Source organism: Chiloscyllium punctatum, chromosome 16, assembly GCF_047496795.1.
Source record: "Chiloscyllium punctatum isolate Juve2018m chromosome 16, sChiPun1.3, whole genome shotgun sequence".
In the NCBI taxonomy this organism is placed as follows: domain Eukaryota; kingdom Metazoa; phylum Chordata; class Chondrichthyes; order Orectolobiformes; family Hemiscylliidae; genus Chiloscyllium; species Chiloscyllium punctatum.
Window position 1 is genome coordinate 45,942,268 of NC_092754.1, and position 17,456 is coordinate 45,959,723.

Consider the following 17,456-nt stretch of genomic DNA (forward strand, 5'->3'; position numbering starts at 1 on the left):
AACCATTAACCTTCAATCTTTAACAAACATGTCAGGTGCCACATCTAGTTTGCTCCCTCACCTTTCCTTCCCTACCTCTATCCAACATTGTAATTTTTGCTCTGTTTTGACAGTTGTTGATCCAGTATCAATGTACCAGTACATCTTATACTCCTAGAATCTTTTAAGAATAGTCTTTGAATACTTACAATAGTTTAACAATACCATAATGTGTGAAGAATAACTTTAAAAGTCAGTTTGAGGTTTTAGCAGTACTCTAGGCTTTTGGTGTGACAAAAGCAGGTTATATGAACATAGAAATTCCACTGGCTATCCAATGAATTCAAGTCAGGAGGCTCAAGCGGAGGAGTTTACCATTGAAGTTTAGAATATCATCAAATTGAAAGAAACAAAACGTAGCAAGTGGCAAAGATTAGTGGTGAAAACAGAAGATTGGGAATATTTTAAAAACCCAACAAAGGATGACCAAAAAAATACAGAGAGAGAAAGTAAATTTTCAGAGTGGACTCATAAGTAATATCAAGATGGACTGCAAGAGTTTTTTTTAGAAATATAAATAAAAGGAGGAGAAGCCAAAAATAATTCTAGTGGGCAGCATGGTTAACACGGTAAAAACAATGACTGCAGATGCTGAAAACCAAATACTGGATTAGTGGTGCTGGAAGAGCACAGCAGTTCAGGCAGCAATCAACGAGCAGCGAAATCGACGTTTCGGGCAAAAGCCCTTCATCAGGAATAAAAGCCTTTTATTCCTGATGAAGGGCTTTTGCCCGAAATGTCGATTTCGCTGCTCGTTGGATGCTGCCTGAACTGCTGTGCTCTTCCAGCACCACTAATCCAGCATGGTTAACACTGCTGCCTCACAGCATCTGAGAACCACATTCAATTTCAGCCTCGGGTGATTGTCCATATGGAATTTACATATTTTCCCTGAATCTGCATGGGTTTCCTCCCAGTATCCTCCCATGGTCCAAAGATGTACAGGTTAGGTAGATTGGCCATGCTAAATTGCTCATAGTATCCAGAGATGTGAAAGTTAGGTGGATTAGTGTTACAAAGTTAATGTGTAAAAATGGTAAAATTGTAAAATGGCGGAAAGCATTGCATCCCTTTAAGATATGTTCTTTTCAGTGCTTAGCAATTTAAAAATGCATGTCTGAACAACAGTTAAAAGTGCATATGCAGTATTTTTACCCAGACAACAGTTTAAATTCAGCCAACTAATTTAAAAAGACACTTGGAGATGAAGGACCAATTGAATTTAAAACTGATTAGTAGTTTTGACACCGAGAAGCCTGGCAAATCATAAGAATTTAATGTGTCATGGGGAATATATAAAACCAGGATTTTTGAAAATCGGCCATCTGAAGAGGGAGCCAAACTTAAGCTGCAACGTAAGCAAGTCTCTCATCTAAGAGACAAACTTGTCTTTCACACAAATTTATTAAGCTCTCTAAAAAGACCCAGAGTATCTCCAGCTCAAAATTCTCACAGAGAAATCATCGGAAGAAAGGTGAGATCAGCAGAAGAAAGGTTGGAAATAAAGCAGAGAAGACCTAGACTGCGAACTTGGAGAGAATAATGTTTGACTTAACACTTTCTTATTAATTGGGTTTATACAAGTAGGACTTGTGTTGTTTGAGCAACATTCATTCCAGTAGAATTTAGGTCAGTTAGGAATTGATTAGTATTTCAGGCAAAATTGTCCAGTTTGATATAAATTCTGTTAAATTATTTACTGTTAGAGTAGAATAAATAAATTGTTACTTGTTAATTGTAGAGTGAGTGAAAGAATTTTGTTTCATTTAACTACTCCTTTATAATAGAATGGGGGGTTGAGAAGTAGGTTATACCCCTTGTCACATTTCTTTCTCAAATTATGAGGCAAGTCAATCACCTCTGGATGTTTCAGTTTTAATTATCAGAGGAGTGCTAACCTCATCTCCGTAACAATTGGCCGTGGGAAATGCAGGGTCACAGAGGTAGGGTAGAGTATGGGTCTGGTCAGATGCTCTTTACAGTGTTGGTGTGGACTTGTTGGGCTCAATGCTCTGTTTCCACACTCTTGGGATTCTAGAACTTCCTAGAATTTGAGACTGAGACAGAAAATAATAATAGAGCAACAGAAAATTGCACAGGAATTGAATATATATGTTACATCAGTCTTCGTGTTGAAAGACACGAATAGTATTTCCAAAGATACTAAATAATCAAGGGAAAAAGGAGGGACAGTGAATAAATACAATAATTAGCAGTAGAAAAAAGTACTAGGGAAACTAAGAGGGGACAGAAATGCTGAAGTCTCCAGAACCTAATGGAGTGCATCTTGGGCTATTAAAGCAAGTACTTATAGAGATAATGGATGCACTGGTAATAATCGTCTAAGAATCTTTAGATTCTAGAGAAAGTGCAGAATTATTGGAAAACTGCTAAGGTAAAACCTTATTTTAAAAAGAGAAAACCTCAAAATATACCTCTTAATACATCCATATACTTCTTAGCTTAATGTCAACTATTGGGAACATTTTGGCGTATATTATAGATGATAGCAGAGCATTTAGAAAAGTATATAATAGAATCAAGCAGAGTCAACATAGGATCATACTGAACAAATTTATTAGCATCTCTAGAGACATGGTTCTAAACAGTCTATAGGGTCAGAAAGATCTGGAGCTCTTGCGCCAAGCTTTGAGATAACATGATGTGATGGGAGAATGGTGAGCATAGCATATAGGAACTTGACTATAAATAGAGATATTTAAATACAAAAGTAAGAAAGTTAAACCTTTATAGAGTTCTTATTAAGCCACAATGTGTGCGCACTGCATCCAGTTTTGGTCATGACGTTGTAAGAAGGATATGTGAGGCTATGAGGACATTCTCATCAAGGTATCAATATTTGGATAGTTATGTTCTGTGTTACACTCTGTGCATGCCTTTTGATACAACTGTTTTAGTTTTTTTTACTTTCTGTTGTAATGCTATTGATTTCTCTGAACTAAAAATATCCACTTTTTCCTCCACCTTTTCTTGTTTTTGCTCAACCATTTGATCAAACATGGTGTCTGATAATTGTACTTCAACTTCCTTATCTTTATTCTTTTGAAGTCAAGAACAATCCCAGGATATACTTCCTGTAGTACCTCAGTTGTCTGATTTTCCACTGGCCTTTCAGACATTACTCCCACCTGTTTTTCAAGTACGTCATTGCCAAGGAGTAACTGTATACCTGGAACTGAAAATTCCTCTATTATTCCTACCACCACTTCACTACTTTTCAGCAGACTCTCCAACTTTATATATTGGAAGACTGCTCTTCTGACCATCTTTTCTCACAATACTTCTTCTGAATTACATATCTCCTCCTCTCTCAAAATCAAAGATTGACATGCTCCTGTATCTCTTAAAGTTTTAATTTCATTACCTGCTCCTCCTGCCATATACAAGTAAACTTTACCCTCGCAAGGAAATTCTTTAAGGCGATGTGACAGTTTCTTCACAACTAACCCTGACAAGGTTGTATGTTCAGATGCAGCTTTTTAGATTCTCCCGTGCTTTACTTTAACGCTTCAACAAAATTCGTTGGTTTATCCTGTTTTCCCCCATCCGTCTTCCCAGTGTTTTTCTAAACCAACAATACTACGACTTCATGCAGTCTACTTCTGTATTGTGTGGCCATAGTCTTACCAGACCGTAGGGGCTCATTGGATAGAAGTGACTGGTTAAAACCTGAGGTCTACCAGACCTCAGGTGAGGGAAGAGGTTGAGAAGGAGGGTCCTTCATGGTAACCTCAAACCAGTGATGGGAATTGAACCCACGCTATTAGCATCATACTGCTCTGCAAAACCAACAATCCAGCCAACTGAGCTAAACCAAATTCCACAGTCTGTTTTATTGTAGTGAAAACATATGAGCTTTTTTACTTCTCTTTTTCCCTTCATGGTTTCTTTTTTATCCTGTGGTAAACTATCTTCAACAAAATCTCCCTTTCCCATATCATCTGATGATTTTTGTTTTCTCCAATTTCTATCACTCTCAGACTGAGATTAATAAAGGAAGCCAAACTTGATTTATAGACCAACTCAAAATAATCAGCCATTTCCTCTACTCATCTTGTATTTTTAACTCTCTGCTCTTTCACATGAGTTCTCAATACTTCAGGAAGTGGATTTCCAAAATATTTGTCTCTCTAAGCGTGTTTTATGTTTGATCTATTTTCAATGCCATTATCCATTTATCAAAATTACTTTGTTTGATCCTTTCAAACTCAATGTATTTTTGACCAGGGTCACTTCTTAAATTCTTAAAACATTGCCTGTCGGCTTCTGTGGTTAGCCCATATGCGCTAAAGATGGCATTTTTGACCTCATACTCCCCAGATACCTCCTCTAATAATGACACAAATGCCTCATAAACTATGTTTGGATCAACAATACCCACATAATCACCATCCATTTCATTTGTTTGGCCACTTTCTCTGCATCCTTATTGAACTTGGGTAAAGCTGGACATATTTAAACATATCCCCACTGCGCCTTTGGCTATGATGTGTTTGCCTGTCATCACTGTCCTCCTCACTAAGCCTACCTTCTACCTTTGCCTCCACCTTTTTAAGTCGACTTTCTTCTCTCACCACCAAATTCTGAAATTCAAATTCTCTTTATTTCTGATTTTCATCTCTCTCATCTAAAATAGCTGTGCCTCGGGTATGTTTGTTTCTAAGTTGGTATGTAATTGGCAATGTTTAAAGTTTTCACTATACTGTTTGAGTATATGTAACAATAAAGGCTATTCTCTTCTTCTGTTGTTTCTTCTCACTCTATCTGCTTTTCCTCTCCTTTCAATTGTAGTTCAAACTGTTTCATTTCCTTCTCCCTTTCTTTTTCCTCTAATTCAAGCTACTTATTTGCAATTAAAGTTTAGCCATTTCTAAAGATTCTGATGGTGTTTCCAGCAATCATAAATATCGAGCTATTGCTGCAATTGTTTCCCCTTTTCGCATGGACAAAAGCAACCCCAACTCCAGCAGGTCTGCCAATTCCAAAAGCTTTGCCTTGCTCACTTTCTGTAAAACTCTTGCAGTGACTTCTTCAAGCTCAACAAATACAACAAAAGTAAGAAGAATTTACAATAACTTAATCCATTGGAAAACTTAACAGAAGAATAGATACAGTAACTATTATGAATTAACTGTTCCAATTTAGTAGCATCCCATAAACACAACCCTTGGCAATAAAGCAATTTCAGAAAATTGATTTGTCTCACAAGTAACCCAACAACACAGAGAACCCCCAGCTTACAGCTGTAACCAACGAAGGGGAAAGATAGCTTCTATTTCTTCAAAACTCCAGCAGCTTAAAAAAAACTTAGAAATCCTGGTCTGTGAGAGCTCGCCACACCCATTCAGGCTGCTTCTATTCTTCCAATTTTTAAAATAGCCTCCCAAGCTGTTTCGAAGTAGACAGCTCACTACCTCTGTCTCAAAACCTTTCTTTAAGAGGTCATTTTGTCTTTTATTTAATCCATGACAGTTGAGATGGCATAGACTCAATGGGCTGAATGGCCTCCTTAAATGCCAGAAATGACGGTTTAATTGCATAGAACCATCAAAAGGGGTCAGACAAATATTTGGATAAATTACAGGAAAGGCGGAAAAGAAAGGGCAGTGGAATTTAATGGATTGAGCTACAAAAGAGTCATTGCATGGACGATTGGCTGAATCGCCTCCCACAGTGAAGTCATAAGCATGATGAATTTAATAATAAAGGAGGAAATTGAAAGAAATTTGACAAAGAGAGGTTGCAAGATAAAAGTAGCGGAGTGCATTGCATTCAAGCCATTGCATATAAGTAGCCAAAACAAGGGGAATTCATCTAATTAATAGCCAAAAGAAAATCTTCATGTTCCCCATGTTTCAAAATCATGTGTAAAGTGTTAAAACAAATCCAGGTGGAATGTCAAAAAGAAGCTGGCTTAGTACAGCAGGGTCATGGACCACAATCATTCAATCCTGACTGAATGAAAGAAAGTGCTGGATGACTGGCGGTTGTTATTGGCCTGAATCATCTGAGCCTTGGCAGAAGTGAGCACGTATTGAGCACACTCAAAATTCTCCGAATTTGATGCTGCTGCGTATTTCATCAATGCCAGCTGTCACAGTAATATAGAGAATTGTGTCCATCAGAAACTGTCAGAACAGTGTAATGTGTTATGGTTCTAACTCTGAGCTAAAGTTGACAGTTCTGACATAGTTATCTGTGTAGAATCATACAGTACAGAAGAAGGCCATTTGACCCAACATGCCTGTACCAGCTCCAGAGAGAGCTACACAACTCACAAAAGTGTTACTCAGGAAATATTAGACAGAAAGGTCCTAGTCTCATTCCTGGGTAGCTGCAGAACTGGCCAGCTAATCAATCACACTGAACCACCCCTGACTCCCCTTGACCCACCTTACCAACCACTCTGCTGCCATCTGCCATCTTGTGGTGTCAAGGTGGCTCAGTGGTCAGCACTGCTGCCTCATAACGCCAGGGACCTGGGTTCATTTCCTGCCTCAGGTTCTAGATTAGAGTGGTGCTGGAAGAGCACAGCAGTTCAGGCAGCATCCGAGGAGCAGGAAAATCGACATTTTGGACAAAAGCCCTTCATCAGGAATAGAGGCAGAGTGCCTGCAGGGTGGAGAGATAAATGAGAGGAGGGTGGGGCTGGGGTGAAAGTAGCATAGAGTACAATAGGAGAATGGAGGAGGGGATAAAAGTGATAGGTCAGAGAGGAGGGTGAAGTGGATAGGTGGAAAGGAAGATAGGCAGGTAGGACAAGTCATGGAGACAGTGCTGAGCTGGAAGTTTGGAACTGGGGTGAGGTGGGGGAAGGGGAAATGAAGAAACTGGTGAAGTTCACATTGATGCCCTGGGGTTGAAGTGTTCCGAGGCGGAAGATGAGGCGTTCTTCCTCCAGGTGTCGGCTGGTGAGGGAGCGGCGGTGAAGGAGGCCCAGGACCTCCATGTCTCGCCTCCAGTAACTGTCCGTATAGAGTTTGCACATTCACCCGCCTCTGCACAGTGCTCCGGTTTCCTCCTCCAGTCCAAATATGTGCAAACTAGGTGGATTGACCATGCTAAATTGTGCATAGTGTCCAGGGATGTGCATAATGGATTAGCCATGGGGAATGCAGGGTTCTTGGAACAGTGTAGGGGTGGATCTGGGTGGGATGCTCTTCAGGGATCGGTGTATTTCCGAAGGGCTGAATGGCCTGTTTCCACTCTGTAGGGATTCTATGAAGCTACCAACCCAGTCATCTGACAGCCCACTCACCTGTCACCCTGCTTAGCAGCCTTACCTCTCTTTGCTGCTGACTCAGCTACCCACCCATTCACTCACTCATACATTTATGATAACACTGACAAACGCTGGGACCTTTAATCACTGACCAGAAGACAGCAGCTGGGACCACGAAATGGGTTTGTGGCTACTGTCCAAATTGTGTTTGCTGCTCTATACAAAGGATTCTGCAGTGAGTGAGCTCTTCTGCTAATCGAGCCTCAATCTTTTTTCAATGTATTCAGGTAAGTGGGTAATTTTCTGTCTGATCAACTTTGGGCACAGTCCTCTGGCACACATTGGAAGATTTAAAAGAATTCCTTGCTGAGGAAACAGAGAAGATCAATCCAGCAGCATAGGAGATGTTGTATAAATGAAAGTTCAGGGCACATTTGCCAAAATGCAAAACGAGGCATATGAGAAGAAGCCAGCTCAGAATGAAGGGCAGAGCAGTGGTTTCAATTCTAAATGGACTCAATGGTAGGAAGCAAAGTTTGGTGATGAAAGTATATTTTACAAACTGCAAAGTGGTTTGCAGTGATTTTGCCTGAAGTTAGCTTTCATTTTCATTCACCTCTTCAGTTTCAATAATGAACTCAGCTTGAGTTACAGCATCAGAGAACTGTTACAGTGCAAAACACAACCATTCTTTTGCAGTCATCTTCCCTGCATCCGTTGTGTTACGTAATGACAATCTCCTGCCTTTTCTCATATCCCTGAGCACCATTTGTGTCCAAATAGTCATCCAATGCCCTATTGAATGCTTCAAATGAACTTGCATCCAACACATTTCTGTTATGATTGGAATGAGGTCAGTCAGATGACCTCATAGAGTATGAGTTCCCTGATTATGGGTGTTAACTAGTCCAATTAGGGAGCCGTGGCTGACATAAATAGGAATGTTGGTGGTTCTGCTTGCTGTAGGAGGTGGCTCTGAGCTAGCTGTGTCAGTGTCATGTACTATGCATGTGTAAGTAAAGTGTGGTGCTGGAAAAGCACAGCCAGTCAGGTAGCATCTGAGGAGCAGGAGAGTTGACATTTCGAGCATAAGCTTTTCCTGACAAAGAGCTTATGCTCAAAATGTTGACTCTCTTGCTCCTCAGATGCTGCGTGACCTGCTGTGCTTTTCCAGAACCACACTTTTTGACTCTGATCTCCAATTCTGCTGTCCTCACTTTCTCCAATGTGTAAGTAAAGCGTGACATGCTGACAAGGTACCAGCTTTCGTCGAGTTGTTTCAGTTTCTAGGCAATGCATTCCATACCTTAACTACTAACTACTACAGCACATTTGCTTCATTTGCTCATCATTTGCCCTTGTGTCCTTTTATTTTTTTAAAAGCAGTAACAGCTTCGCTTTATCTACTTTATCCAGTTGAGGCTTTTGAAAACCTCTATTAAAATTTCTCTTAGGCTTTCTTCCCTCCAAGGAGAACAATTCCAGCTTCTTCAATCTATCCTTATAACTGAGGTTTCTCAATCCTGGGACCATTTTTGTAATTTGTATCTGTACTCTCTCCAAAACATTCATGTTTTCCCTATAATTTGGTGCCCACAACTGTGCACAATACTAGACCAGCTGAGGTCTAACGGCTGTCTTGCACATATTCAACATCACCTCCCTGTTCATGTATTCCATGACCCACTTAATAAAGCCAAGGACATTGTAAGCTTTATGAAATACGGTCTCCAGCTGTTCTGCCTCTTTCAATGATCTCTACATATTTTAGAGTCATAGAGATGTACAGACCCGTCCATGCCGACCAGATATCCCAACCTAATCTAGTTCCACCTGCCAGCACCCAGTCCACATCTCTCCAAACCCTTCCTATTCATATATCCATCTAAATGCCTTTTAAATGTTGCAACTGTACCAGCCTCCATCACTTCCTCTGGCAGCTTATTCCATATACACCATCCCCTGTGTGAAAAAGTTTCCCTTTAGGTCTCTTTTATACCTTTCCCCTCTCACCCTAAACCTATGCCCTCTAGTTCTGGACTCCCCGACCCCAGAGAAAAGACTTTGTCTATTTATCCTATCCATGCCCCTCATAACTATGCAAAACGCGAGTGCGGCCACACTTGGAATATTGTGTACAGTTCTGGTCGCCCCATTACAGGGAGGATGTGGAAGCATTGGAAAAGGTGCAGAGGAGATTTAGCAGGATGTTGCCTGGTCTGGAGGGAAGATCTTATGAGGAAAGGCTGAGAGACTTGGGTCTGCTCTCATTGGAAAGAAGAAGGCTAAGGGGGATTTGATAGAGACATACAAGATGATCAGAGGATTAGATCGGGTAGACAGAGAAAGACGTTTTCCTAGGATGATGACGTCAGCTTGCATGAGAGGGCATAACTACAAATTGAGGGGTGATAGATTTAAGACAGATGTCAGAGGCAGGTTCTTTACGCAGAGAGTGGTAAGGGCATGGAATGCCCTACCTTCTAATGTAGTCAACTCAGCCACATTAGGGAGATTTAAACAATCCTTAGATAACATGGATGATTTTGGGATAGTGTAGGGGGACGAGCTGAGAATAGTTCACAGGTCGGCGCAACATTGAGGACTGAAGAGCCTGTTCTGTGCTACCTTGTTCTATGTTCTATGTAATTTTGTAAACCTCTATAAGGTCACCCCACTGCCTCTGCTCCAGGAAAAAAAGTCCCAGCCTGTTCAGCCTCTCCCTACACTCAAATCCTCCAACCCTGGCAACATGCTTGTAAATCTTTTCTGAACCCTTTCAAGTTTCACAACATCTTTCCGATAGGAAGGAGACCAGAATTGCACGCAATATTCCAACAGTGGCCTAACCAATGTCCTGTACAACTGCAACATGACCTCCAAACTCCTGTACTCAATACTCTGACTGATTACTCTGACCAATAAAAGAAACCATACCAAATGCCTTCTTCACTATTCAATCTATCTGTGAATCCACTTTCAAGGAGCTATGAACCTGCACTCCAAGGTATCTTTGGTCAGCAACACTCCCTAGGACCTTACCATTAAGTGTATAAGTCCTGCTAAGATTTGCTTTCCGAAAATGCATCACCTCGCATTTATCTGAATTAAACTCCATCTGCCACTTCTCAGCCCATTGGCCCATCTGGTCAAGATCCTGTTGTAATCTGAGGTAACCCTCTTCGCTGTCTACTACACCTTCAATTTTGGTGTCATCTGCAAATTTACTAATTGTACCTCTTATGTTCAGATCCAAATCATTTATGTAAATGACAAAAAGGTAGAGGACCCAGCATCAATCCTTGTGGCACTCTATTGGTCCCAAGTCTCCAGTCTGAAAAGCAACCCTCCACCACCATCCCCTGTCTTCTACCTTTGAGCCAGTTCTGTATCCAAATGGCTAGTTCTCCCTGTATTCCATGAGATCTAACCTTCCGAATCAGTGTCCCATGGGGAACCTTGTCCAACGCCTTACTGAAGTCCCTATAGATCACATCTACCGCTCTACCCTCGTCAATCCTCTTTGTTACTTCTTCAAAAAACTCAATCATGTTTGTGAGACCTGATTTCCCACGCGCAAAACCATTTTGACTATCCCTAATCAGTCCTTGCCTTTCCAAATACATGTAAATCCAATCCCTCAGTATTCCCTCCAACACCTTGTCCACCACCGGCATCAGGCTCACTGGTCTATAGTTCTCTGGCTTGTCCTTACCACCCTTCTTAAACAGTGGCACCACGTTAATCAACCTCCAGTCTTCTAGCACCTCACCTGTGACTATCGATGATACAAATATCTCAGCAAGAGGCCCAGCAATCGCTTCTCTAGCTTCCCACAGAGTTCTGGGGTACACCTGATCAGGTCCTGGGGATTTATCTACCTTTATATGTTTCAAGACATCCAGCACTTTCTCCTCTGTAATAGGGTCATTTTGCAAAGTGTCACCATCTATTTCCCGACATTGTATATCTTCCATGTCCCTCTACCCAGTAAACACTGATACAAAATACTCGTTTAGTATTTCCCCCATTTTCTGCACTGCTTCTACATCCCCTTTTATAATTATACTCCATATTTTGTATTGCCTTTCAAAGTTCTTCCAACCAAAGTGCATTATGTCACACTTCTCTGCACTGAACTTCATCTGCCACCTACCCCCACCAAGTTGTCAATATTCTTTTGGAGTTCTGCACTCTCCTCCTCAATTTACAATTCATTCAAGTTTAATGATGTCTAAAAATTTTAAAGTTATCCCTTGCTGACCCAGATTCAGATCATCAGTATATTACAGGAAAACCAAGGTCCCAATAACAACTTTTGGGGAACTGCACAACAAACTTTCTTCCTGCAGAAAAATAATCATTGACCATTAATCTCTGTTTCCTATCACTCAAACAACTTTCATGCTTCATGTTATAAAATTTACAAATGATACAAAGTGTAGTTACATGAAAGACAGCGTTCAGGATAGTTATAGGTTTTAGGATTGTCACGACTCACTGGGCAGTGTGCTCTAAATTAACCCCCGCTATTCCCAGAGCTGTCACTTATTGTAATAGGCTTAAAATCAGTCCACAAAGTGTCCCAAATTACCTGATTTTTCTGACTAGCTTGATAGAAATCAGGACCTGGTTTCTGCATGTAGCAAAGGTTACTATTTATTACAAGTAATTAAACATTAACTCCAGGTAAACATTTAAAAACCATTGTCATATGACACTACAAATTAAAACTCTAATATTCTTATTGTTGTTGGAAGGCAAAAGGCCTTTGTCATCAATAGCTGGTCACTATTTTGTAGCCCTATTAACTTTTTATTGCCACTCTTTTGCATTTATACACAATCCCTCAGCTCCTGTTCATCCGCAACCATTTCAGTTGTTGCTTGTTCAAACAGCTATTTACGATGCTTGCTTTGAGTGTCAGTTTAATTGCTTTTCAAAACATGCAAACCTTCTTTCAAAACATTTGTTTTAGAACAGGGTTTTTTTCATTTCGGTCAATAATTTTAAAAAACACAAAATAAAATGACAGTCCTAACAATGAGGGAAAGTGTGATATGATATACTTTATCAAATAATTAATATCGATTATCCAATAATGGCGCAATTTTTAAATGTGAGGATGAGCACAGAGATCATGATGTTCACCTTTATATCCTTATTATTGACAGTCCAAATTGACAAGTGGTTAATAAGACTGTTTACATTGATAAACCGAGGAGTGTAATATAAAAGCAAAAGAACAACTGAAACACAGTCGGTGTATTGCACTATTCTTCAGGAATTATATAAAGAGCTTCGAAACATCCTGATAAAACTCTGGATTTTATCAGGGATGAGGGACTTCAGTTCAGATCAAAGGGTGGAAAATTTAAGCTTGTTCTTTTAGCAGAGAAGGTTGAGAGATGCCCTCATGGGGGTTTTGGGATGTTGAGAGATTTTGATACTGAATAGATTGAGAAAAAGCAAATGAATAATAAGCAGATGTCATAGATATAAAATCATTGACAAGATTGAGAGGAGAGATAAGACTTTTTCTTCAAACTGAAATGGTGTAAGAAGTTGAGTCCATAAATAATTTTAGGAGGGAATTGCACAGGTACTGGAGAATAAAAAAAACATAGAAGATAAAAAAAAAATCTCATGAACAAAAAGTAGGGATACGGGACATTAAAAGGCTGCTCTTTCCAGCACAAGCGCAATAGCTTGAATAGATTCCTGATGTGAGGTTCTGCATTTCTTTGGTAGTATGAAACAAATATGTAGATTGTAATTTACTGATCAAACATCAGCTGTTATCTTGTAAACATTGACAGCAGTTCTAACTTGATTCACTTTCAGGAGACGAGGTTTTGAGCGGGCAGATTTGGAATACACAGATAAACTACAACATTACACGAGTGGCCATGGTAAGTTCAAAAATCTCAACATATTTTGTCTTCATAAACTCAAAAAATAGGATTGAGGAGGAAGTTGCAACACATTCCTTGGAACACTCCAACATACAGTCAGGTCCTGCAGAGGGCAATTGTTCACATGAAACGTGTGAAATTCCGAGCTTTGATTGTGACCAGGATCTTCCCATTTTCATTGAAAACTCTGAGATCAGGAATGGTAACTTGATTCATACAAATCCACCTTCTGAATGCAAAAAGATACTCAAGATGCTGCTGCTTCCAATTGACAACATAACACAAATACTGTTGACACATCCACTGTTGACACTGCTGTGTATTTAACCAATGTCATCTAATTTTCCAAAACACAATTTTAAGTATATATTTCATGCAGTTTGAATATTCTTGGCAAAGTCATTATTTCTGGCCCACTCTAAACTGCCCTTGAGGTGGTTACACTCATTCACCATCTTAAGCTATTCAAGTCCACCCAGCCTACATACAGTGGTACAGTGGCTCAGTGGTTAGCACAGCTGCCTCACAGCGCCAGTGACCCAGGTTGGATTCCAGCCTCGGGCAACTGTCTGTGTAGATTTGCACATTCTCCCCATGTCTGCATGGGTTCCTTCGAGTGCTCCAGTTTCCTCCCACAATTCAAAGATGTGCAAGTTAGGTGAATTGGTCATGCTAAATTGTTGGGGGATGTGTAGGTTAGGTGCATTAGTCAGGGGTAAATATAAGGTAGGGGAATCAGTTTGGGTGGGTTACTGTTCAAAGGACCAATGTGGACTTGTTGGGCTAAAGGTCCTGTTTCCACACTGTAGGGATTCTATGATCCTATGCATTTACAGAAGGAAGCATGTTCCAGGATCTTGACTCAGTAACAGTGAGAAAGTTATGATATATTTCTAAGGTGCCATATTATTTAGAGGGGCATTCACATGTGGTTGTATCTGACAACTGAGATCATGATTTGGAGGTGCCAGTGTTGGACTGGGATGGACAAAGTTAAAAATCACACAACACCAGGTTATAGTCCATCAGGTTTACTTTGAAGCACTAGCTTTTGGAGCGTCACTCCTGTGGCTGACAACCACCTGATGAAGAAGCAGCGCTTCCAAAGCTAGTGCTTCAAAGTAAACCTGTTGGAAGACAGTTGAGGTGGTGGAGTTGCAGTTTTGGAAGGTGCAGGTGAAAGAAACTTCCGAGTCGCTTTGTGCTTTCTGCTGATAACATACACTACTGCCACAGAAAAGCAATGGTGAAGTTAGGGGAGGGAGTGAGTGTGGGTGTGGGGGAGGCCAATTTGGGGTTTTGGGGACTGCAATGAATATATACAAAAGACAATGAAAAATAAAACCAGTTGCGATCCCACTGCCTTCCCATTCCCCCCAGAAACAACTCCCAGGCCTATTGAACCCCCTGTTTTGTTAATGAAAGGCTAATTAAGGTGTTTGTTCAACCTCAGGACAAAGAAAGTAAGAGAATACATGATGAATACTGGGAAGTACCAAAGATCAGAAGGATCTTAGTGTGCATTTCCAGTAATCCTTTAAGTTGGCAAGTAGATAAAGTTGTTAAGAAAATGGACTACTTGCTTTTATTAGCTGAAGCATAGAGTTTAAGAGTAGGGAAAGTAAAATGAAGCTGTATAAAACTGGTTAGGCAGCAACTAGAGTATTGTGTGCAGTTCTGAAAACCACCTTAGATGAGTGGTGTGATTGCACTGGAGAGGGTACAGAGGAGACTTACCAGGATGTTATTGTGAGGAGCATGGATAGTGGAGATAGGAGGGATCAATGACCAGAGATCATAGGTTGAAGGGAAGGGGCAGATGGTTTAGAAAGGATATGAGGAACCTTTTTTTTAACCCCAAGGGTGGTGACAATATGGAACACACTGCCTGTAACAGAATATGGGATGGAAACTCTCATTACATTTAGTACTGCATTTAGATCTGCTGGTGCACGTGGCCATCAAGGGTGGCTTGATTGTCAGTGCTTCCCAGGGTTCTACCGTCATCCCATATTCCCTTGCATTGTTTGTTATGCTGAATTGCATCATATCGCACTTGACTGGATTGAGTTGCCTTTTGCACTATTCAGTCCATCTGACCAGGCAATCTATGTCCATCTATATCCTCCTAAATCTAAAAATATCTTCCTCATTGTTTACCGCCGTACCAATTTTTGTATTATCCATGAACTTGCTTATCTAACTTATTTATTTGCTTAACTAACCTTTCTAAATTCAAATACAATGGACCAGACCAGTTCCCCTCAAAATAATTTAAGAAATAGCCTAGATCTAAATTATTTTTAAGGTAGATGTTAAGTGATGTGTTCCAGATGCAATGCCACTAGTCAAACTGCTCGACATTAAGCAAAATACAATTACTTATGCAGAGGAACCTAGATTATCCGAACGAGATGGCTGCGCACTATACCATTTGGATAATTGATTATTCGGTTAATTGATTCAATGCCTTTCCTCTGAGGCTGGGAGTTTTCTGCTAAGTCCGGTCCCTGTTCAGGAGATTAAGCAGCAGCACACTGTGCACGAGCACCCCCAACCCTGGCCAACACCGCTCCACTCTGCTGCCCCACCCCCAACCTGTCCAACACCGCCCTCAGCCCCCTATCCAATACCGCCCCATCCCCATCCAACACTGCTCCCCTGCTCTCCCCCCAAACCCATCCAACACCACCCCCTTTCTTCCCCAAACCTGTCCAACACCACCCCCATGCCCGCCCGCACCCCCCCCCCCCACCCCCCCAGCTGAACTTGCTTACCTGGGGGGTATACACAGACACACACACACACACAAATATTACTCAACTTTTTGACAGGTTCCAAATTTGCTTTGTACAGGACAATGTTGGAGAGATTATCTAGGGAATGGAGGTTTAGGGTACACCCCTGTGTAGAACTCCAGGGAAAGTGTGTGGGGAGAGAGCGAGGGCAAGCAGTTGGTCATTTGGAGACGGTGCCTGGGCTCCCATCAGCCCAGGACTGTTCTCAGCAGCATTTCAGTAAGCCGAGTTCACTTTTAATCAGTGTAAGCATAGGACTCGATCAGTGTTGGAAACACGTCTTTGATATAATGTTTCTAGCAGGACCTCGAGATCTCCTTCAGATCTAATGTTTGGATTAATCATCTTTGGATAATCGAGGTTCCCCTCTACACAGTTAAATTATAAGCATTCAGAATAACAACTCTATTGGAAAACATAACAGAATAATAGGTGCAGCAACTGTTACTAATTAACTGTTCCAATATAGTAACATACATAAACACACTTGGGTAAAAAGGGAAATTCAGATTTTGTCTTGTATGCAATCTACCATCCAAGGAAGAGAAGCCCCAGCTTTTGGCTGGAATCGAGAGAGGAAAGAAGTAACTGCTTCTACTTCAAGTCCACAACAGCAGCTGCTGAAAGCTAAACCTAAAGGCAAAAAAAAAGACTAGAAACCCTGGCCTTTGAGAGCTGGCCACACTCGCCCAGCCTGCTTCTATTTGTTCCAACTTTAAAAATAAACTCCCAAGGCATCACAAAGTATTTACATAGAACATTACAGTGCAGTACAGGCCCTTCGGCCCTCGATGTTGCACCAACCTGTCATACCAATCTGAAGCCCATCTAACCTAAACTATTCCATGTACGTCAATATGCTTGTCCAATGATGACTTAAATGTACTTAAAGTTGGCGAATCTACTACCATTGCAGGCAAAGCATTCCATACCCTTACTATTCTCTGAGTTAGGAAACTACTTCTGACATCTGTCCTATATCTATCACCCCTCAATTTAAAGCTATGCCCCCTCGTGCTCGCCGTCACCATACTTGGAAAAAGGCTCTCCCTGTCCACCCTGTCTAACCCTCTGATTATCTTATATGTCTCTATTAAGTCACCTCTCAACCTTCTTCTCTCCAACAAAAACAGCCTCAAGTCCCTCAGTCTTTCCTTGTAAGACCTTCCCTCCATACCAGGCAACATCCTAGTAAATCTCCTCTGCACCCTTTCTAAAGCTTCCACGTCCTTCCTATAATGCGGTGACCAGAACTGTACACAATACTCCAAATGCGGCCACACCAGAGTTTTTGCATAACCTCATGGTTCCATAACTCGATCCCTCTATTAATAAAAGCTAAAACACTGCATGCCTTCTTAACAACCCTGTCAACCTGGGTGGCAACTTTCAAGGATCTGTGTACCTGGACACTGAGATCCCTCTGCTCATCTACACTACCAAGAATCTTACCATTAACCC

At 40.9% G+C, this 17,456-nt stretch overlaps 1 protein-coding gene across 3 annotated transcripts in view; it reads left to right on the top strand.

The window, feature by feature from the left end:
- Positions 1-17,456, top strand: part of LOC140487179 (ephrin type-B receptor 2) — a 718,490-nt gene that overhangs the window by 580,714 nt on the left and 120,320 nt on the right. For all 3 annotated transcript variants that reach the window (XM_072586828.1, XM_072586830.1, XM_072586829.1), the window contains one exon: positions 13,127-13,194. In XM_072586828.1, coding sequence (XP_072442929.1) covers positions 13,127-13,194 — 68 coding nt within the window. The remainder of the gene's footprint in view (positions 1-13,126; positions 13,195-17,456) is intronic.